Source organism: Propithecus coquereli, unplaced genomic scaffold (assembly GCF_000956105.1).
Source record: "Propithecus coquereli isolate 6110/MARCELLA unplaced genomic scaffold, Pcoq_1.0 Scaffold248, whole genome shotgun sequence".
Lineage (NCBI taxonomy): Eukaryota > Metazoa > Chordata > Mammalia > Primates > Indriidae > Propithecus > Propithecus coquereli.
The window spans coordinates 1,839,228-1,862,910 of NW_012148041.1; the positions used below are offsets into that span (position 1 = coordinate 1,839,228).

General features: G+C 43.8%; 1 protein-coding gene and 1 pseudogene across 1 annotated transcript in view; one reads left to right on the plus strand and one right to left on the minus strand.

Moving 5' to 3' along the window:
- Positions 1-4,294: 4,294 nt before the first annotated feature.
- The window catches only part of SLC26A8 (solute carrier family 26 (anion exchanger), member 8), a 65,665-nt gene continuing 46,276 nt past the window's right edge, over positions 4,295-23,683 (minus strand). Inside the window, exons 11-19 of the mRNA XM_012646574.1 lie at positions 20,332-20,427; positions 19,098-19,204; positions 18,943-19,012; positions 18,419-18,511; positions 18,188-18,319; positions 13,493-13,861; positions 11,063-11,117; positions 10,780-10,964; positions 4,295-4,762 (exon numbers count right to left, since the gene is read on the minus strand). Coding sequence (XP_012502028.1) covers positions 4,295-4,762; positions 10,780-10,964; positions 11,063-11,117; positions 13,493-13,861; positions 18,188-18,319; positions 18,419-18,511; positions 18,943-19,012; positions 19,098-19,204; positions 20,332-20,427 — 1,575 coding nt within the window. The remainder of the gene's footprint in view (positions 4,763-10,779; positions 10,965-11,062; positions 11,118-13,492; positions 13,862-18,187; positions 18,320-18,418; positions 18,512-18,942; positions 19,013-19,097; positions 19,205-20,331; positions 20,428-23,683) is intronic.
- LOC105812225 lies at positions 21,285-23,162 on the plus strand (annotated as a pseudogene).

A 23,683-nucleotide genomic window follows, 5' to 3' on the forward strand; every position in this document is an offset into this window, starting at 1 on the left:
CCCTTGGAGATTTTGGTGCCCCTTGGCAATGCGCCTGAGATGTGCTGGGGAGGGAGAGGCCTTCGTTTTCCTTTGTCTGCTTGCTTGCTAGTTTTGTCTGCCCCCACCACAGCTTGGAATAATAGCTCCGTAAAGGCTGGGATGTTTGACTTTTGCTCACTGCTGTATCGCCAGGGCCTAGAAAGGTGTCAGATACATAGTAGGTGCTCAATAAATATATGTGGGATGTTATGAACCAATGTAAAAACTGCCAGTCTCTGGGTGTGTACACGGCTGGGGGCAGGGGGGAAGAAGAGGAGGCAAAGAGATAGAGGCGCCCAGGGCACCGATGGGGATTTCTCGGTCCAAAGGCACCAAAAGGCCACCTTTCCCAGATCACAGAAGCAGCATGGAGTAAAGGCCTAATCTTTGGGATCCGACGTGGGTTTGAATTCTGACAGTGACACTGAATAGCTGTGACTTTGGGCAACTTCTGGTCTTAGATTCTTCTCCTGGATAGAAAGGATAATTGTCCCTACCTCAAGGAGAGGCAGTGGAGGAAGTGCCAATTAAATATGGGAATGCCTGTCAAGTATCTATACCATCTCATGCACTCAGTAAATGTGAGTTGTCCTTCATTCCAATTCTGCCAGCAAAACTGAATTTGCTTTTTAGTTTTGCATAAACTAATAATAAACCTCTAAATCCTGCCCAGCTGAAGTGTGGATTTTTTTAAAATACTGAAACAATATTGGCAAAAATTGAACTAAGATTTATTTTTTTCCCACATCTGGGATATAGTATGCAGCTGTGGTTGAACAAGCAGTCTTCAGAAGCTGCTGTGAAACAAGCCAGCAGGTAAAAATAAAAGCTGCACCGTTATACTAAATTAGAGGTTTCTGAAAAATCCAACTGGTTTTCACCCTGAGCGGAGGTTGCCTAATTGGTGTAGAGTCTAATAAATTCCAAGAAAGTTTAGCTTTGCTTTAGATCCTAAATCCCTTATGTGATCGCTATATATGAATACATAGCTGTTTGTAACGTTCTTTATTTGGAAATTTGAGATAATTGAAATACCAATGTCCTGCCAGTTTAAGGGAACATTGTAGAGCTGAACTTTGACTTACTGTGCAAGATTTTTTTTCCATGCTGTCATTTGTAATATGTTTTGTGAAAATCCATAGGATTAAAGTTTGGGTTACAAAAAAAAAAATGTAACACAGAGAGAAAGTGTAAATAAAATAAAAGGGAAAAATGAAAAAATAACTAGAGCATCAGTTTGCTATGGGACAACTTCAAGTGGTCTACTGTACATGTAAGTGGAGTTCCTGAAGGAGAAGGGAGAGAGAATAAATATTTGAAGAAGAATGGCCAAAAATTTTACCAACTTGAAGAAAACTATAAACCAAAAGATCCCAAAATGGTCCTTCCAAGTATTGAGATTTTATGACCCCAAGATTATTAACAACCCAGGATTATGCCATCACTTTCTCTATTTCTGCTGATAAGTGAGAGTTGAATCGAGATCCAATATAGTTGAGTCTTTGAGCTTTGTGACACCTAATATATTTAGAGACAGCTACCTTGGGTCACTTTATTTTTTGACCAGTCTCTTCCAAACCTACTTTTCTGCAGTTCCAAAGTTCTATGAAATCAACTTAGATCTTCACACATAAAAATCATACCTAAAGGAAGCTGCTTTGAGGGTTTTTGTTTTGTTTTTTGTTTTTGTTTGTTTTAGTAATGGGGAAAAATTTGTGCTAAGACATTTACACTTTCAGATTCAGTCTTTGCCTGTTTTTAAGTCTTTAGAATTTTTCTCCAGTTTTTAATTAGGGAGATAAAACCATGATGACCATGCTGTAAAAAGTGAGCGAACTAATTCAAACTGTATCATTTTGTAAAGTTTGAAATGTCTTAGAATTTCAGGTGATCTGCATTTTGAAAGAAGACTTAGCCTTTAAATTGTTCATCACTTTATCCTTTCTTTAATGCTGTACTATTTATAATTGGTTAACCATTTTTGTTTATATTTTAGGAGGGGTTGGTTGCTGTGGGTTTATACCAGAATATATATAAATATATGGAGTGTGTGTGTGTGTGTGTGTGTGTATATTTTTTTTTTTTTGAGATAGAGTCTTGCTCTGTCGCCCTGGCTAGAGTTCAGTGGTGTCATCATAACTCACTGCAACCTCAAACTCCTGCACTCAAGCAATACTCCTGCCTCAGCCTCCCGAGTAGCTGGGACTACAGACATGCGCCACCATGCCCAACTATTTTTTTCTAATTTAAGTAGAGATGGTGTCTCACTCTTGCTCAAGCTGGTCTTGAACTCCTGACCTCAAGCGATCCTCCTGCCTTGGCCTCCCAGAGTGCTAGGATGACAGGCGTGACCCACTGCACCTAGCTTAAGTTTTGTTTTTACCCATGGTCACCACTTTTGGTTTCCCATTTGGCTCTGCCCTCCTAGCAGTCATTGGAACTTGCTTTAAGCCTAACTCCTACTCACCCTTCAGATCCCAGGTCATATGTCATTGCCATAGGAAGAACTTGTTTGACACCCAAGACTAGGTCAAGTCATCCCAAAGTATGCTCTCAGAGTTTCTTGTATTTTACCTGCAAGGCACTTTTTTTTTTTTTTAATTTTTTTTTCTACCTATATTTTTAGCTGTCCAATTAATTTCTTTCCATTTTTTGGTAGAGACGGGGTCTCGCTCTTGCTCAGGCTGGTCTCGAACTCCTGAGCTCAGAACAATCTGCCCGCCTCGGCCTCCCAGAGTGCTAGGATTACAGGCGTGAGCCACCGCGCCCGGCCCCTGCAAGGCACTTTTCACAATTATTTTTGTCATCTGTTCTGCTCATCCTATATCTTCAGCACCTGGGACAGTGCCTGGCACATAGTAGGAATTCCATAAATGTGTTCAGTAAACATGAAGACAACGAAGCTTGTGATCCGGAAGGATCCCTACTTCTTTTTGTAAATATGAGGTCATGTTGTATATGACCTTGCCCTAGTTACAAAACTTGAGTCTCAGTTCATGTATGTGTAAATTTAGGATAATATTGTTTTATCTACCTCACAGTTTGCAGTGCTATGCATGTAGCAGATGCTTAACAAAAATTCTTGTAGAATGAGTGCATATATATGCTATCTCCATGATAAGAGACATCTATATTTTGACAAAGATTTCTTTCATTTAACAAACAAGAGAAATTGAGTACCCAAGCAGGAGGAGTCAGGTTTATCGAGTTGGAAATAAAATTCAGGATTTCATATACTTTTGCTCAGGGGTCTCTATTTTCTTCTGGTCATAGTTTATTACTAACACTATCCCTGGTAGTCTAGTAGTTAGGATTAAAAAAAGAAAAAATAATACTAGACATTTTTTAATGGGGAAGGGGGATTTTTGGAATGGATTTGGACAGAATTAGTAGTGATTGACTTTTCCAACTCCTAGGGAGTTTGTGGCTGTCATAGATTTTAACTAAGTTTGGTCCACCAAGAATACAGATTCCAGATTGCCTATATCTTAAACGCCTGCAAGAAAGAAGCAGTGGTGGATGTGGCTCTGAAGACAAGAGAGGGTTCCAGAAAGCTACCATCCCCATAAGTTGGCAAAGCTAATTGGCCTTATGAAACCAACGGCGGGATAAGATCTTGACTTCTGGGAGTAACAGCAAAAGTGCTTTCAGCTTAGCAGGTCCTTGTACTACAAGCCTCACAGGCTGCCTATTTCCTTACCTTTGGCCTGGCTTAACCTGCCTATTTCCTCCATTTCCCCATCAGTGCAGTGAAGATACCTTGCATATAAAATACAAATGCTACTCAGTTTTCCTTGTTCTCGCTCATCTCTTCTCCACTGTGTCCACTCCCTCCTGGAATCCCTCCCATTTGACGTTTCCTTAGGGATACAGAATAGAGAGAAGGGAGGAGGTGCAAGAAGGATCCGAATGTAACTAAAGTCATGTATTTTATTGGAGTCTCATCTCTTTGAAGAAAGGGGAACAGAGACGAGAGGAGTAAGTTAGAGATGGTCTGGCAGAAACCCCAGAGATAGATACAAGGTATGTGAAGAAGGAATCCATCACTAGAATACCTGCTGAAGGTGAAAGGAGGGGAGCCTGGATAGGGAATTCAGAGATCATTGCTGGCAGCTAGTCACGTGATCTGGGAGGATGATCCCAGTGCCGAGCAAGGAAGAAGGCCAGCAGGAGGAGGAGTCACAAAGCAAGTACTGCCAGTTTGTGGCTAGTCTAGGTCTCTTGACTGAGCCACCCTTTTGGGCGGGAGGATTAGCCAAGGTTATCTGAGCTCTTATTTCCAGTTCGTCTCCCAGGCATCCTCATTGCTGTTGCCCTCAGATGAGTATGGATCCATCTGGTGCCGTCTCCTCTCCCCTGACCGCGTCTGAGGCTGCTGAGGCTGAGAAGGGGGCGAGGGAGCCGCAGGCTGATACGCAGGCTGGTAGTGCTGCCGAGACAAAGCGTGAGCCCTTGGCCTGGATTTGGGCCCCAGCTCCAGCTCCAGATCGGTCTCGGTCTCAGTCAGGGGCTCGGCCTCAGGCTCAGTTTCGGGCTCCGGCTCCGACTCAGGTTCCAGCTCCTGATCCAGGTCAAGGTCTAGATCCAGCTCAGTCTGTTGTTCTGACTCCATCACGCGCTGCAGCTGCAAATCTAGTTCCGACTCCTCTTCTGCTGGCTCCCGGGTCCTGGCAAAGCCTGGATTTGGATATTTTGGGCTTTCTGGAGGACTCCTGCTCATTTTATGTCTTGAGTGGTCAGCCTGAAATACACACAATCAGATGGGTTAAAATTTCTAACTTTTCAGCAGTCAAAGAATTTCAGAATACAACAGGACTTAAGTTATAAGAACTATGGGTTCCTGGCAAAGTAGAAAATATTTCTTGCCTAAATCTGCTTTTCATCCTCTTTGTACCCTCTGGTTTCTCAGTTACTTACTATTTTTCAAACTCAATCAGTCCCTAACTTAGGTCTCTCTGGCTTTTCTAGGTAGGTTGGATTTCATGATCAACCATTTAAACAGCAATGGTCTTTTTTTTTTTTTTTTTTGAGACAGAGTCTTACTCTGTCACCCAGGCTAGAGTGCCGTGGTGCCATCATAGCTCACTACAACTTCTAACTCTTGGGCTCAAGCGATCCTCCTGCCTCAGCCTCCTGAGTAGCTGGGACTACAGGTGCACACCACCACGCCTGGCTCATTTTTCTATTTTCAGTAGAGATGGGGTCTTGCTCCTCCTCAGGCTGGTCTTGAACTCCTGACCTCGAGCCATCCTCCCGCCTCGGCCTCTCAGAGTGCTAGGAGTACAGGCGTGAGCCACCGCGCCCAGCCAGCAATGGTCTCAACATTCTTAAACATCTTGTCTTCTTGCTCTTACTTGTCTTGCCAGTCCCCAGTGCAATCCTTGACAGGACATGTAAGGCATTTGTGACCTGGCCTTTTGCCATGTTCTTTAATTTTATCTCCAACTGTGGTCCCCACCCTTCGTTTTAGCCATAAAGTTACCCAGCGTTGCCTGACTACTGCTTACCTTTGCTGGCGCTGCTCTCTTTGCCTGCCTTGTCCTTCTCCATCTCATCCACGTACACTTATTCATCATTCCAGATCCAGATCAAAGACGACTAGCCAGGATCACAGCTTCCTTTGTGTGCCAGCCATACCTCACTCACACTTCTATCAAAATATCTGTAATGCATTGCCTTATTTATTTACGAACCTGCCCCTTACTAGCCTCTAAGCTCCTTGAGGTAGGGCAGTGCAGTTCTGGATGTCCCCAGTAGCGGCCACTGAGCTTGTCACATAGCAGGTGCTCACAAGGCTCGGTGGGTAACTCAGCCTTGCAGCAGCATTCCACAAAATTCACCACTTTCGCCCTTCCTGAAACATTTTCTTCTCATCCACCAGGTGACATTCTGCTTTTCCTCCTTCCTTCCTGGTTGCTTCTTCTTGGTCTCTTTGCTCTCTCTTCTACTTCTACCAGACTTCTAAAAGTTGGTATGGCCCAGGGCTTGATCCTGGGCCCCCTTTCTTCTCCATCTACACTCTACCCACTGCCCCTCACCTGTAGGTAATTTTATTTAGACCCATAATTTTCATTACTGTCTACATGCTGATGACTCTTTGGTTATAACCTTCCCCCTGATCTACAGGTTCACATATTCACTTCCATTCTTTCTTTCTTTTTTTTTTTTTTTCCGAGATGGGGTTTCGCTCTCTTGCCTAGGCTGGAGTGCAGTGTCGTGATCATAGCTCACTACAGCCTTGAACTCCTGGGCTCTAGCAATCCTCCTGACTCAGTCTCCCAAGTAGCTGGGACTACAGGCATACACTACGACACCCAGCTAATTTTTAAATTTTTTATAGAGATGAGGTCTTGCTATGTTGCCCAGGTTGGTCTTGAACTCCTGGCCTCAAGCGATCCTCCCACTTTGGCCTCCCAAAGTGCTAGGAGAACAGGTGTGAGCCACCACACCCAGCCATACTTCCATTCTAGACATCTCCACTCTTACATGTTTAATGGGTGATCTTGAATTTAATAAATACAAAATAGAACTTGCTGCTTTCCTAGTCTTCCTTATCTTAAATGCCAGAAAAAAAATTGACATATTTAGTACCAAGTCTCAATATAAGTCCTGATAAGAATGTTGGTAAACTAGAAAAATGTTTTTTAAAAACACAGTAAATAATGTCAATCTTAAACCATCACTACTAACCTTAATAGAACATAAGCAGCTCTTTTTGTTAAATTCAGGAGTAAGATAAGACTCATCACTATTGCCTAAATTATTCTGAGAGGTCCAGCTAATGCAATAATATATTGAAATAAGAATTCTAACAGTTGGAAAATAAGAGATTAGTATTATTTTTAGAAAATATTTTCCTGTCTAAAAAACTCAAAAGAATTAACAATGAAACTTCTTAGGACTAGTAAACTAACTCACAAAGGTGGCCAAATAATTTAATAAAAAATCAATGCATTTCCTATTTGCTAGCAATTGTCAGTTAGAAAACATAATGGAAAAGAAGATTCATTTTAAAAAGAAATAAAAATGTAAAACATACAAAGTATCTAAGATTTATTTATATGGAGAAGGTCACAAAACCTTACTATGAATAAAACATTTGAAAAGACAATATATGTAGAGACAGTTCATGTTTCTGGATAAGAAGAATGAATACTATGAAGATATGAATTCTCAAGTTACTTTAAATTTTTAATGTAATTCTAACAGAAATTCCAACAGGATTTTTTGGGGGGATGGGGGCCTGACAAAAGATTTAAATGTTGGTTTGGAAGAATAAATTGGTGAGAATTACTCAGCAAATTTTGCAATAGGACACTGATGACACAGGACTTCTTAACCAAATGTTAAAGTGTATTATAAAGCCATAGCGATCAAACCAGTGTGATACTGAAGCTATATAGAGCAATGAAACCAAACACTGAGCTAGAAATAGACTTTAGTTTTCATAAGAATATAATATTTTATGAAAATAACATATCAAATCGGTGGAGGAAAGGAGGTTTATTCAATAAATGGTTAAAGGGTGCCATGGTTTGAATGTGCGGCCTCCAAAATTCACATTGAAACTTACTCCCCTTTGCGGTGGTGTTAAGAGGTAAGGTCTTTTTGGAAGTGATAGGAATGGATGTGGGAATGGATCGGTGTCTTATAAAAGGGCTGGAGGAACTAGCTCAGGCCCCTTTGCCCTTCTGCCTTTGCCATGTGAGGATGCCGCTGAGACAAGATGGAACAAGCCCTCACCAGACACCGAACCAGCTGGCACCTTGATCATAGATTTCTCAGTTCTAGAACTGTGAGAAATAAATATCTATTATTACAAATTACTCAGTCTCAGATATTTTTTATAGAGCACTAATGAACTATTAATAAGACAGATGGTATATAGCTTGAAATGGTTAGCTATATAGATAAAAAATAAAGATTGCTCAACAGCATGCACTGAAATACATTCTCACTAGGGTAAAGAGTATAACATATAAAAAATGAAAACATAAAAATCTAGAAGAAAATATGTCATTATGTATTCACTTTCTAAATGGAAATGACTTTCCTTCCCCCCCGCGCCCCGAGATGGGGGGTTTTGCTCTGTCACCCAGGCAAGAGTGCACTGGTGCGATCATAGCTCACCATAGCCTTCAATTCCTGGGTTCAAGGGATCCTCCTGCCTCAGCCTCCCAAGTAGCTAGGACTAGAGGTGCACGCCACCATGACAGCGTAATTTTTTTTTCATTTTTTGTGGAGACGGGGTCTCGCTATGTTGCCCAGGCTGGTCTCAAACTCCTGGACTCAAGCAATCCTCCCGCCTCGGCCTCCTGAAGTGCTGGGATTACAGGCGTGAGCCACCGCGCCCAGCCAGGAGTGACTTTCTAAATAAAAAGCAAATGGGGGGCAGCAAAAAAAAAAAAAAGCAAATGGAAAATAGAAAAGGAAAGATTAATAGACATAAATTTATAATATGTAAAAACAAATATGTCAAGGTATCATAATCACAGATAAAAATAAAATAGAGAAACTTCCATTTATAGTAAAAAGCAGACTATATAATTCAGACCAACCCTCCCACTAAGGACAACTAGAAGAGCTGGGTAAACTATTTAAAAAAAAAATTCTGCTTGAAGGTGCTGTAATGCTAAAAAGGTCATCAAGAATTATCAGGTCAAGATTTGGGAAAAGGCAAAATCTAGAGAGGCGAATCAGGCATTTGGGGCCACTTTTTGTCCTGGGGGGGGATTTGATGATCTAGAAGTGGCCCATATATGCTGAGCAATGCTTTTGACAGCTTTAAGTGTTGCAAAAATTGGATTCCAGGGCCTGACAAGGGAGGGGCTATGGTGAACCTTCCCACAGACTGCAGCTGGGCTTTGGGTCATCTGGATGGCCCAGAAAACCTCAACTCCTGAAGTCAGATCAAAGAGACCCTGGATTGCTAGTGCCTCCAGCTATCTGGCAGCACAATCAAATTCTTTCTGGAAGAAAAATATCATCCTCAGCCTCAAATTATTTCTAGAAACATTTTCCAAATTCAATGTCGGGCACACATGCAAAGGTTACCAGGCGCACGAGACTTTGCCAGTGGAGGACGCGTACTGAACGCTGAGGCAGTAGCTCTCAAAGTGTGGTTCCTGCACCAGCAGCATCACCGTTACCTGGTAACTTGTTAGCAGTGAAAATTCTCAGGTCCCACTGAAGACCCACTGAATCAGAAATTCAGGGGATGGGGACACAGCGGGGGCCGGCAGTCTGTGTTTTAACAGCACATTGAGGTTATTCTGACGTTTACTAAAATTGGAAAACCAATGGAAGTCTCTAAGCGTAAAAAGGCTCACTTCTGGTCAGAGAGACTGACAAAAGAAGTCTTGCTCCACGTGGGGGTGAACCTAACGAGCCTGGAGCTTCCTTCCAACTCAAAGGTTTTATGATTCTGTGATTTTATAGATGGGAGTGTAGTGTAGAGCTGAATGGCAAAAATACGTGCAAATGTAGCTATCAGGGAAAAAGTTGTTCTGGAAAAGCAGAGGCACATAACTTGTGAGAATTTTCAACAAAGCAAGGGAAATCGTTAGTAATAATACATTAGTTTTTTTAAAAAAAGAAAAATAAAAAGGCTGTGTTTTATAAGCCTGGGTGTCTTTTACTTCTTGGAATTTTTTAAAGACACATTACTCTGGTAATACTTTTCTTGTCATAAAAAGTTCAAATGTTATTGAAATGTAGTAAGTCAAGGAATCAGGGGTTTAAGTAAAAATGATTTCTAGGCCAGGCGCGGTGGCTCACGCCTGTAATCCTAGCACTCTGGGAGGCCGAGGCAGGTGGATCGCTCAAGGTCAGGAGTTCGAGACCAGCCTGAGCAAGAGCGAGACCCCGTCTCTACTAAAAAATAGAAAGAAATAATCTGGACAACTAAAAATATATATATATAGAAAAAATTAGCCGGGCATGGTGGTGCATGCCTGTAGTCCCAGCTACTCGGGAGGCTGAGGCAGGAGGATCGCTTGAGCCCAGGAGTCTGAGGTTGCTGTGAGCTAGGCTGACGCCACGGCACTCACTCTAGCCCAGGCAACAAAGCGAGACCCTGTTTCAAAAAAAAAAAAAATGATTTCTAGTTATTAGACAATATTTTGGTGCCCATCTGTGTTTTAATTTACTTTTCTTGGGAAACCTTTAACCTATACTGATTTAAAATGCTGAAGTAGGCCCGAGTCTTAACTTCGTATTATTAAATGACTAAAAATTCTGATTTATATATCATTCTCCTTTGCATTTAGTCAGGTTAAGTAAACCTCTTACTACTCCCAATGTAAATAACAGCCAAAGTCTTACCCTGGCAGGTATAAAGCTCTGCTGGTTCATCAGTGTTATTATTCATGCCAAGGGCGGGGTGGGGGTGGGTTTGAAAGATATGGCCAGGGGACATTTAAAATATTCAGCAATGGGTATGGCACAGGCAGTAGCCAAGATTGCTGTAGAAGGATCCCCGAGGCCTCCACTTGGTTGGGTAAAGCCTGTGTTTAGTGGGGGAAATGACTGAAGGGGACCCAGATGCCATGGCAGTGGGGCACTTGGTGGTTCAGGCCCACTGCTGTTTACCAACTGGTAAGGGAGCATTTCGACATCCCAAATTCTGGCATGGCTACGCTAAAATACCTTTCATGGACATTGTTCATCTCTATCTGACTGGGCGTCTGTCCCCGCTATCCACCCCCAACCCCACCTCAACCCCTGCCCCGAGTCCCATGCTTTGTCTGTTTGTCCAACCTTGTCTGATTCTGAGTAGGTTTCCTGTATCACTGTCTCAGATTCATCCACGCTTAAATCGGAGGGCTCTAGAAACTTCCTTGACAAGGCAAACAGCACGGCGTCATGGATGCTGAGGAACAGCTGGGCCTTGGTGATGCCAGCGTCAAAGAAATCATTCCTCTCAAATGCCCTGACCACAGAAGCTACAAACCAGACCCGGAACACACACAGTGTCAGATACCTGGGGGAGCTGAGGACCCAGGGTGCAAAACATCCCTCTTATAGGGTGAAGGATACTCACAGTGACACCCTGCAATGAGCACCAAAATGTTGGCGTTTTGGAAAGCATTGCACATCTGCAAGGAGAGAGTAAATCAGCGTCAGAGGGCGTCACACTCACAGGAAAGGGCATTCTAAGTTGCTGAGTTTCGAAGTCCCTTTGGCCATTCACTTGTCTGGGGTATGTGTACCTTTGCATCCCCATTCAGCCCTACAAACATTTGATGAGCGGACTTCCTTATGCCAGAAAATGTCTGAAGTGCCGGAATACAAAAGAGAATCGGACCGTCTCATGTGGGGGCGGGGGTGAGAGAGGGCTGCTCATAGTCTCAAGAGGGGAAACAGTTCACGTCGAGAGAAGATGTTCACATGGGAAAAGCCCTAGGGTGTGACGGAGACGTCTGGAGAGTTGACAGGAGCAACGACATCGTGGTGTTATTGCTCAGTGGCTGCAAGTGACCCCTTCTCCCTGGTACTCACTGAGCGGAGGAGGCAAGATACGGCCCAGACGGGGTCAGGTGATCCCGTGGGGACCGGGATTCAGAAACCCTGAGGGTCCCATCCAGAGCTAGTCTGCAAAGTGGAGTTTGACTTTAGTAAAGCATCAGGTATTTAGCATCAGATTAGTAAAAATCAGACGCTGACCTCAAGTTTGCCTCAGCCAGTAGATACACTCTGGGGCAATAAATCTTGACATTCAGTTCAAAGCCAGTCAGTACCAGCCTTAGCACTCCAAGAGTGAGTAAACGCCGACCCTGGCACTAAGGTAAAGCGTCAAAAGAAACAAAACAGACTTTGCTTTTTTCAGCGATAAGTGGAAATAAGAAAGCCATTTTTGATCCTGTGGTGAACCATACAGTCATTCTGTTAGGGCCACGGTAGACATGCTCTGAATGGCAAGCAGCGGGAAAGGCAAAGCCCGTGAATTAGGAAGAAGCCTAATCTGAGTGGTGGTTTCCAATTAGAATAGACCGCCGGGGTTTTGCTTAGTAGATTTAAGTTTTCAATTATAAAGTAAACAAAACATGACAACTTCCTCCAATAACGCAGTGTTCAGGATGCAGTGTATAGAGCTATTACAAAGGGAATGAAGCTACCTGCGTTTTTAGAGTGCAAATGTGCCCTACGGATCTCTAAAGGCCGCAAGGCAAAGGTGTCTGACGTTGCCTCCATTTGGGGATGGAGCACAAAGTCATCAACATGGGCCAGGGGTGGATGGGTGATGCCAAGGACCAGAACATAGGGTACCTCGACAAAAAGGGGAGGCAGGACAGGAGAGAGAGCAGAGGAGGGCATAAATGTACTATGGAGCAGAGGGAAAGAGTGATTAAAGTCAGATGCTTAAAGTTCAAATGCTGGACAGGCCACTTATGAGCTGTGAGTCTTAGACTCTTAGGAGAAATTATAGCTTGTTTCTCAAGGCAGTTGTGAAAATTAAATGAGATAGTATATATACATGTGCCCAACTCAGTCTGGGATGTAGCAGGCATTCAACAATGTGGGTTGAATGAAATCTAAAGTAACAACTGCAGTATGAGACTGGGAGAAGAGAACATAGCCCAGGACAATGACCTAAAATGGAAAAGCCCAAAGGACAGGAGATTATCGAGGATATTTGAATCTGAAAATGGGATGGGAAAAAAGGATCTCATGGATGGGAGAGATCTTAATATTAATGTCTTCCAAACTTCTCATTTTATAGATGACGAAACCGAGACCCAGTGCAATTCAGTAACTTGCCTTGGTCAGACTGACAGCGAACAGCAAAGCCAGGACAAAACACACATCCCAGACCACCAACCAGAGATCTTTCTGCTATGAAAAGCTTCCTATTGCCTCAGACCAAAGAAGAACTGGACTCACTTAAGAGAGAATCATATTTCCCTAAGGAGTAAGAAAGTATGACAGAATAGGATCTGAGGCTAAAAGAAGGAAAACCAGTCAAAAGAGTGCATCTCATGCAAAAGTGGACGTAGAGCAGAAGCGAGTGTTCGTGTTCAGGTGTTTAAACCCGAGCCACTGCCAACATGGGCAAGAGTGAGATAGAGTGCTGTGCGCTGAAACAAGCTGGCTGAAAAGAAATACTGTATTTACGAGACATTGAACAATGAAAGCGATGTGATTAGTTGTGCACCTAAACGGTACTGCATAAGGAGAGAAATGAGAACTGTCATAGAAACCTGTGAGAAGTCAGGACCCAGGGACACAGCTGTTGAAGGAAAATTCTTCTCTGTTCTTTTTGCCTGAGGATGCAGGCAATGAAGAGGGAAGTGAGGAAGACCCTACACGCACTAGACAGGCAGCCCCAAGCTTGGGTGTCACTTCGTCACAACTTCTTCACAGCTGAGTACAAGACAGCCCGGTGCCGCTCACAGTGCTTGGCGCAGAGCAGCTGAACGGTGGAGAATTCTGGCAGGAGGGGGGCTCCTGCGAAAGCCTCCCCAGGACTTACCTGTCTTAATATGACCAAAGCCCATGGATCCACGTAATGCACCATGGAGAAGTCCAGGATGACGGTGTGGGTGGGCGGCAGCACCTCATCCGAGTAGGGGATGAGCGATCTGCTCCTCCCCGGACTTTCCACGGCGTCGGCCACTGGGACGGGGCTGTGGCTGGGCCTTTCCTTCTGAAGCCAGACTTCCTCCACGTCCTCATAGTTCTGCCCTTGATTTCTTTGCGCCAAGGACGATGCCACGTACGGGACTTGGTCTTCCGACGCGCTTTGACTCGTGTTCCCATCATTGAAACGTGAGCAGCGAATCAGGTTAACGGAGGAGGAATCGCGATCCGCTTTATTTTCAAACCGTTCCGTGTAAGCAATCTGGGACAACAGAGTGAAGGGGGGACTGTGATGAGACTCAGCTGAGGGCCGGAAGTAGCTGGCAACTATGCTGTTTCTGCCAGTTGACTTCCCTCTCTCCTAGGAAACTTCTCCCCAGGCTAGGCACCGTGCACTTTTTACTTGGATGTCTCACCGCCACTTCGAGCTCATGACTAAAGCCACGTTCATCCTTCCTATCCTTACCACTCACAGCGTCCCCCTCCCAGCTTCCCATGTCCATCAATGACATTAGCATTGTCCCAGTGAGCCAGACTCAACACCATCTTTGCTTGATTCCTTTCCTTCATCCCTGGGCCTCCGTCTCTGGTGCCTACTAATACTTTGTATGAAGTATTCTTTTCCATCAGTCCCTTTTCTCAGCACCTCCTTCTTTTATCGGTACAGCAGTCCTCCGTCAGACTTCCTTAAGAAGACAAAAATCACTTGAGCAAGGCTGTGTTTACCTCTCAAGCTCCTAATAGGCCTGGAGTGCCTGCTATAGCTTAAGGACAGTACCAAGGACCAGGAAGACAATGACATGCAAGGAGTGAAACTGGACTCTGCATTCACAGGAACCAGACTCTACCTAGGGAGAGTGCACATGTTCATTGAAAGGATAAATATGACTGGGCCTGGGGGCTCACGCCTGTAATCCCAGTGCTTTGGGAGGCTGAGGCAGGAGGATTGCTTGAGACCAGGAATTCGAGACCAGCCTGGGAAATATAGTGAGACCTCATCTCTACAAAAAATAAAAGAAAAATTAGCCAGCATGGTGATGTGTGCCTATAGGGCCTGCTGTTGAGGAGGCTGAGGCAGGAGGATCGCTTGAGCCTGGGAGTTGGAGGCTGCAGTGAGCTATGATTGTGCCACTATACTCTAGCCAGGGTGACAGAGTGAGACCTGGTCTCTCAAAAAAATAAAAAATAAAAAAATAAATAAAAGGATCAATAATAATAATTATGGACAAGAACTGTAAGGCACATAGAAAAATGAAAAGAATTTATTTGCTAGAGTACTATAATTCTAGGTGATGTTTCTTTAAAAAAATGTGTTATCATACAATGTTCCTTGTGAAATAAATTTTAAAACTTTAAAAATAAAACTATACAAGGTAGTATATATTGTATAGCAAAAAAAAAAAATAGTGGTGTAGACAGATGATAATAGTATAATTTGAAGGAGAGAGCTGTCCCCAAGGCTCCAAAGTTACTGAGGCCAGGCCTTTGGGGGACCAGGGAAGGCTGGCCCAGTGGCAGGGTGTAAGCTCCTCCAGGCAGAGGGAGTTCTCTGTGAGCTCTCCTTTTCTCTCTTTCATCTGCCGTACTTTCTTGTCTTTCTTGTAACCCCCTCACGCCATGTCTACCTGACTTTACTTCCCCGGCCAAGCCTCTTCACTTGAGAACATCACACACTTCCCCTCAGTGTCTTCGTCCAAAGCTATCCCTGGACTGGGAAGCCTGTTTTTCCTACCCAACATCAATCCAAGTTTCTCTTTCTGGCCCAGCACAAGTCCGTTGCTACCATGAAGTGTTTTTTGTTGTTGTTTTTTTTAATGCCAGTAAGTGTTTATAAGTTTCTCTGACTTTTGAGCTCATGCCAATCTCCCCTTACCTGGAGTCTGAGAGTTGTTAGAATCTAAACACACAATTCAGAAGGTAGCAATATACTGTATTGTATGGTTCACTGTCCTATTTTGTCCATTTTAAGATACACCACTACTTTTTGTACTATCAACAATGAAAGAAAAAAGGTCTGAAAATTAAACTATGATATGTCATGGATTATGTGATGTATCCAAGTTTCAGTGATATGAAAAAATGTATATCTCAGAATTGATAAAATACAATAGCCTTATATGTCACATTAAGGCTGTAGTACTGAACTGTACACTTCCTAAATTGATTTAAAACTCCATGAATTATTAGCCAGCTGTGGTGGTGGGTGCCTGTAGTCCCAGCTACTCTGGAGGCTGAGGCAGGAGGATCGCTTGAGCCCAGGAGTTCAAGGTTATATTAATAGTAAGCTATAATCATGCCACTGTACTCCACCCTGGGTGACAGAGTGAGATGCTGTTTCTTAAGGAAAAAAAACTAACTAAAAACAGTCCGTGAATTACTTCAAAGTAATCTTGCGATTTTGAGTGGTTATAAGTAGGTGGGGATACAGATGAAACAAGATTGACTATGAGCTGATAAAGCTGATGTGGGACATAGGTACTCCTTATATTACATATTATCTCTATTTTTGTATATGTTCAAAATTTTCCATGAAAAAAAAATTTTTTTAAGAACTACCTGGATGAGACTGGGTGTGGTGGCTCATGCCTATAATCTCAGCACTTTGGGAGGCTGAGGTGGGAGGATTGCTTGAAGCCAGGAGTTCAAGATCAGCCTAGGCAACACAGCGAGGCCTCATCTCTACAAAAAATGAAAAAATTAGCCAGGCATGGTGCTCACATGTAGTCCCAGTTACTGGGAAGGCTGAGCCAGGAATATCGCCTAGGAGCTGGAAGTGGTTGCAGTGAGCTGTGATGACACCACTGCACTCCAGCCTGGGCAGCAGAGCAAGACCCTGTCTCACAAAAAAACAAACCAAAAAAACCTACTTGGATGAACCTTAAGAATATTATGCTAAGTGAAATAAGCCAGTCACAAAAAGACAAGCATGTAATCCTGTAGGATTCCACTTATACGACGTATTTAGAATAGTCAAATTCATAGAAACAGGACCTAGAAGGGAATGGTGGGTTGCCAGGGGCTGGGAGGAAGGGGAAAAGGGGAGTCATTGTTTAACGGGTATAGAGTTTCAGTTTTGTAAGGTGAAATGTTCTGGAGATGGATGGTGGTGATGATTGTGCACCCACGTGAATATGCTTAACAGTAATGAACTGTACGCTTCAAGAGGGTAAATATGGTATATTTCATGTCATCCAGTTTTTTTAACTTCAATGAAAAAAAAAAAAAAACAACCGAAAGCAAAAAACACAAAAACCCCCTTTCCCTTTTCAAAAGGGCCAAAGTCCGGGCAAAAAAGTGGAACCCAAAGGAAAACGGGGGAACCCAATCCAAAACCCCAAAAGCAATTGCCAAAGGCCCGGGAAAGGTCCCCAAAAAAACAAACAAAAGGGAAAAAAGAAAACAAAACAAAAAAAAGGGTTTGGGTTTTGGGCTGTTTTTTTAGACAGAGTCTTGCTCTATCACCCAGGCTAGAGTGCCATGGCGTCAGCCTAGCTCACAGCAACCTCAACGTCCTGGGCTCAAGCAATCCTCCTGCCTCAGCCTCCCCAGTTGCTGCGACTACAGGCGCATGCCACCAGGCCCAGCCAATTTTTTCTATTTTAGTAGAGACGGGGTCTCGCTCTTGCTCAGGCTGGTCTCAAACTCCTGAGCTCAAGTGATCTTCCCGCCTTGGCCTCCCAGAGCGCTAGGATTACAGGCGTGAGCCACCACGCCCACCCTAGATATAGTGTTAATTCTGTCCTCTTGGCTGGGAAGTTGGTCATTTCGGGGAGCTCAGGAGAACCTATGCTCCATTATAATGTGTGGGAAGAAGAGTGGGCGCTCAGTATTTTGCAGGTAACTGCATGGTGGGGAAGAGGAGGTGTTTGTGTGTATGTTGGGGTTGGGGTGGGCTTCTCTGTGTGTACAGATAGAGCTTAGACTAGGTGATCACTGAAAGAACCAGGAGCTAGAAATGAACAGACTTGCTCTGGGGGAAAGAACTACTTAGACCAAGTCAAGGTTAGAAATAATGACCACTTTGTAACTCTCATCAGCTACAATAACCTTCAGATGCTGTAAAATCCCCATCTGGAATAGCAACCCGTACTTGTCCCCACCCCGCCCCGACTTTCCCGCATCCCCAGTCATCACTTCCTTGGTCACAGGCAGAAATCAGGAGACCCTGGCTTATCCTGGAGAAGCCCAGCGACCATGACTCTGCCTTAGTTGGAATCAGAAAACAATCTTTCAGTCACTTATTTTTAAAAATCCAAAGCTAGGCAGCTAAAAGCCAAGGAACTAGGTGCAGCCATGGAATTACTGGCAGTCTCCACAGACAAACTGCACTCTTGTCACTGGCCATCCAGCAGAACTCCGAACGTCTCTTCCTACCTATTTTCATGTCCAAATTTGAACCTCAAAGGAGAACCTTGTGTCTTTATTTCTGAGTAGAAATCTTTGATTTCCAATTCTCCACGGTACATCTAAAACTCAAAATCCCTTAGAGGTTTTGATTTTTTTGTTTTGTTTTGTTTTTTTAAGAAACTACTAGTGCACTTCTTTATAAAGGGTGAGAGGAATGCAGAAAAGAAAAAGCATTTCTAACCCTGGGTGGTGGCTCCTGTTCATCACAGTCGCAGAAACACCTACAGATCTTTTCTCCCCGTAGGTTGGTATCACTTCGATTGAACAGGGCGAAAATTTCTTCTTCTTTAAGGGGCACCCTTTCCATGCCAACCTGAAAGGTACAAAGCGTGTCTCATACAGAGGACGAGCGGTGGAGGAGGCAAAAGGGTGGGAGGGCAGGTGGAGGAAGGCAGGGCGGAAGAGCGGGGACCTCCTTTAGCAGCCTGCGTCTCAGCTGGTGGACGTTGACAAAGGTGACGGCGTTGCAACACTGGAAAACCTTCACCCCCGGCACGCTGACGATCTGTGAGACAGAACGCGAAGCTGAGGGAAACGTCTCGGTTCTTTTATGGAGTAAGAGTGACGAATCTTTACAACCTCCTAGAGAATCTGAATTCTTCTGTATTAGAGACACGAACTAGAAAATTCTCTCCTCACATTTTCGCCCCCTGCTTTTCCTGCTTTCTTCTTTCCCCCTTCATTTCCTCACTCCTCTCTTTCTTAGCCTTCCTCTCCTTAAAGGACATTCAAAAATTATCTTCAACTGGCTGTAGGACTATAAGGATTTGGCTACTTGAGAACCCACCTCTCCCCTTGTGCATTACTTCCCCGGGCTTGTAAACGTGTATCTGCGGTGCAGGAAACAACAGCAAAGGGATGCTGCGGAAAAACTAAACTCCAGGCTTGGCCCACCCCGGCCGTAGGCAGAGGAGAGGCGCTGATTCGGATTCTTACCTCCCCATAGTCGTGGATGCTTCTATAAATGTTGGTGTCAGGGATTTGACCCAGGAGAAGAATCTGAGTTCTGAAAGAAAATGCACTTGCCTTTAGGGCGTAGTTGCCTTACCTTGCCATGCCTAACCTCAGCCTCCTTACCTGAGACAAAGTACCTGTGTGAACGGACCGTGATGATGAAGAAAGCAAAAACTAATGAAATAAGTAGTCCAACGTCCAGTCCCAGGAAAATTGCAGATAAGAATGTCACTATCCAAATAGCCTAAGGGGAAAAGGGAATGAGGGGAAAAGCAAGATCATGAAAACAAGCAGATTTGAGAAAATTACCAGTCCTGTGTCTCAACTCGCCTTCACTCTCTCCCTTCCTATACCTGGGATTTAGAGAAAAAATTCCTCGGCCGTATGGACTGGTGCCATCACAAACAGCTGGGCCCTCAAGGCTGCCTAGCAAATCTTTTATATATCCCTGGTCATTTCTCTCTTTAATTCTCTCTCAAAACTTCAGTCTCCTCGTGTGCAAAATGAACATAATAATATCTACCTTACAGGCTTTGCTGAGATGGGAAATACCATTTGTAAACCAACCGGAACACTTTGCCAAACGGTAGTTGCTATCTGAAGACCTACAGTAGTTGCAAACCGTTACCATCCCCTACCCCACCACCCTCTCCATCATTCTCAGTAGGTAACCTTACCTTCCTCTTCACAGAAAAAAGTAGGCTGAAATTCCCTTAAATATTTACTTCCCCCACCTCCTGCCACTTGTCAGTGTCTACACTCAATGCTTCCCCATTCTCTCCAGCCCCGTTGGAAGTGCTGTCCCTCTCCTGGCCTAGAGACTCTATCTGTGCACCGGGCCACACCCTCTCCTAGCTCCTCAGGGATCTAGCTCCACCAGTTACACCCTTTGTATTTCTCTCCTGGACTGGGTCCTTCTCCTCTTATCATTTTTGTTTCTTGCTGTTTCCCTTTTCTGTCATCTGGTTTTGTGCCCTGGAGAGGAGGAGGGTGCTCCAGCAGTTATTCTGCCTGGCAAGACACCTCCTTCTTTAATTAGGATTGGTGTCTTCTCTCCTGGAATGTATTTACATTAATTGGATTAAAGTCATTCAAATACACAATGAAAGGCAAACCCTTTCTACTAGATTTGCATGTAGCAGTAGCCACTTAACTAATCCCTTTTATTTAATTTTGCGTAGTTGGAATGAGGTCTCCATGTGTTCATGTGCCAACAACCTTGACTCTCCTTTTTTAAGCAAAAATAAGAGGACTGGGCATCAAAGAGCTGCCAGTATTCTCCAGGTCCGTGGCTGATCTCTTTTGTTTTCTCTCCCTCTCTCCAACTTTCCCTTTGTCCTCCCCTTCCTCAGCCAGGGCCTCTACACTCACACAGTCATATTGGTCCTTCCTCCATAGACTGGGTAGGTTGTAAATGGTTTCAAGGTAGGGAAGGACGTTGCTCATAATAATACCAGCCAGCACAGCCTGTGGGGGAAAAATTAACCCTGCTTCATTTTCCCTTGGAGGGGAGGGGGACAGTAAAACCCCCAAATCCCCACAAAGGAACCACGAAAAGTTAGCAAGCCTTGCCACCCAGAGATATTATGTATTTTTATTTTATATGAATACCATGTCCATGTCCCAACTCAGTGTTCAATCAAATACATATTCTCTATATTTTTCTTTGCTCTCTGTAATTTGTCAAACTCCCAACGCAAGGTCAAGGCAAGGCCAAGGCCTGACTGATTTAGCCGGTACAGCTACAACGGCTCCCTTTTAGATTCAGAGAGTTTATTACTCACATAGACAGTCAGAAGAAGAGTAGCCCAAAGTTACAGTGTTGTCACTTTTGGTGTGCAGGGCACCACCCACAGGGGGCTGGCACCTTTGGCCACATGGCCTTGCCTTGTCTAGTTTGCTTGTCACGTCTACGTTTCCTACATTGTCTGGAAACCGTTCTCGGATGGGATGATGAATTAAGAGAACTTCCACTCACAGAAACTCTAGAATAGTTTCTATTGGGCTTTTATTCAAGTTGAATCATGATACACTGTAACGATTTCACTAACGAGATACCATTTTTTGTTCATCAAGTTAAATGAGCAAATTAAAACATTGGCAATACCGCATCAACGTGGTTGTTGAGTATAACAGGGCACTGCCCTTCTGGAATACCATTTGGCGATATATCAAAGAACGCTGACATGGGCCCTGACGTCACCATAATGCAATATAATAATGTAACAAAACTGCACTTGAATAGACACAAACAAAAAATAAACAGGAGTTCTGCCTCCACCGCAGCTCGTGGTCATCCCACCGTGGCACCGTTGTGGGGGCTGCCCCGGGAACTGGCTGAGGCCGTGGCCGGGGGCCAGGTGCTGGTGGTGGGCACAGGAGGAATGGCCTTCGAGCTCCTCAAGACCCTCGTGTGCTCACTGGCTTCTCCCATATTGACCTGATTGATGTGGATACCACTGATGTCAGTAACCTCAACAGGCAGCTTTTGTTTCAAAAGAAACATATTGGAAGATCAAAGGCACAGGTTGCAGTTTTACCCAAAAGCTGGTATCATTGCCTACCATGACAGCATTATGAAACCTGACTATAATGTGGAATTTTCCACAGTTTATATTGGTTATGAATGGTTTAGATAACAGAGCTGCCCGAAACCATATCGGTAGGATGTGCCTGGCAGCGGACGTCCCTCTTATTGAGAGTAGGCCTGCTGGTTATCTCGGGCAAGTAACTACTATCGAAAAGGGTGCGACCAAGTGTTATGAATGTCATCCTAAGCCAACCCAGAGAACTTTTCCTGGCTGTACAATTCGTAACACACCTTCAGAACCTATTCATTGCATCGTTTGGGCAAAGTATTTGTTCAGCCAGTTGTCTGGGGAAGAAGATGCTGATCAAGAAGAGCATCCTGACGGAGATGACCCTGAAGCTGCCTGGGAACCAACAGAAGCCAAAGCCAGAGCATCTACTGAAGACGGTGACATTGAATGTATTTCCACAAGGAATGCGCCAAACCAACTGGGTATGATCCAGTTAAACCTTTTACCAAGATTTTTAAAGATGATATCAGATATCTATTAACAATGGACAAACTATGGCAGAAAAGGAAACCTTCAGTTCTGCTGGACTGGCTGAAGTACAAAGTCAAGGAGAAGAAACCAATGCATCAGATCGACAAAATGAACCCCAGTTAGGCCTGAAAGCCCAGCAGGTTCTAGATGTAAAGAGCTGTGCAAGTCTTTTTTCAAAGAGCATTGAGACATTAAGAATTCCTTTAGCAGAAAAGGGTGATGGAGCTGAGCTCACGTGGGATAGGGACGGCCCCTCGGCAATGGATTCTGTCACCTCTGCTGCAAACACCAGGATGCCTGTTTTCAGTATGAATATGAAGAGCAGATGTGATATAAAATCAACGGCAGGGAACATTATTCCTGCAATCACTACTGCTAGTGCAGTGGTGGCTGGGCGGATGGTATTGGAAGGATTGAAGATTTTATCAGGAAAAATAGACTAGTGTAGAACAAATTTTTTTGAATAAACCACCAAGCCCATGAAAGAAGCTCCTTGTGCCTTGTGCACTGGATCCTTCCATCCCCAGTTGTTATGTATGTGCCAGCAAGCCAGAGGTGACCGTGTGGCCAAATGTCCATGAAATGACTGTTCTCATCTTACAGGATAAGATAGTGAGAGAAAAATTTGCTATCATAGCACCAGATGTCCAAATGTTAGATGGGAAAGGAACAATCTTAATATCTTTAGGAGAGAGAGAGACAGACGCTAATAATCACAGGCAGATGTCAGAATGTGGAATTAGAAAGGGCAGCTGGCTTCAAGCAGATGACTTCCTTCAGAACTACACTTTATTGATCAACATCCTTCATAGAGAAGACCTAAGAAAGGATGTTGAATTTGAAATTGTTGGTGACGCCCCAGAAAAAGTGGGGCCCAAACAAGCTGAAGATGCTGCCAAAAGCATAACCAATGGCGGCGGCGATGGAGCTCGGCCTTCCACCTCCACGGCACAAAAGCAAGATGAAGTGCTCATAGTTGATTCAGACAAAGAAGGTTCCTCAAATAATGCTGACATCCCTGAAGAAGAGAGAAGTTGCAAGAGGAAATTAGATAAGAAGGAGAATGTCAGAGCAAAGAGGTCAGGCGTAGAACAGACAGAAGAGCTTGATGATGTCACAGCACTAGACTGAACAGAAATGCCTCTTGACAGTCCCTCTTATTACACTAGTTTATCTGGGCAGAACCAGATTGTTTATTATGTTCCTTGTTCCAGAGGAAAAAAACTGACACCAGTGACTTGAAAATGATTCCGCTCCCTTTGAAGGCATTCATTTTGCTAGAACTATTAGAACCGTTGCAGTATGCTGTATTGAAAGTAGGAATATATTATAGTGCTAAAACCCTTTGAACAAAGTGTCTGCATAACTAGTCATGAGATGAAACAACACGATGCATGTTGCCTTTTTAAGGTAAATATCATTAGGTATCATTTAATGGTTTCAAAATATTGTGGTTTAGTAAAGTTGATACATGGTTATAAATATTATGCCTTTATTTTTGGCTAGAAGAATAATTATTTTTAGCCTAGATCTAACCGTTTTCATACTCTCAACTGACTGTAACAGATTCAAAGAAGTATCAAGCGCTATGCATTGAAACTTGTTTTAAATGTTAACTGGCACTAAGTATATTAATGTAAAACAATGTTAAT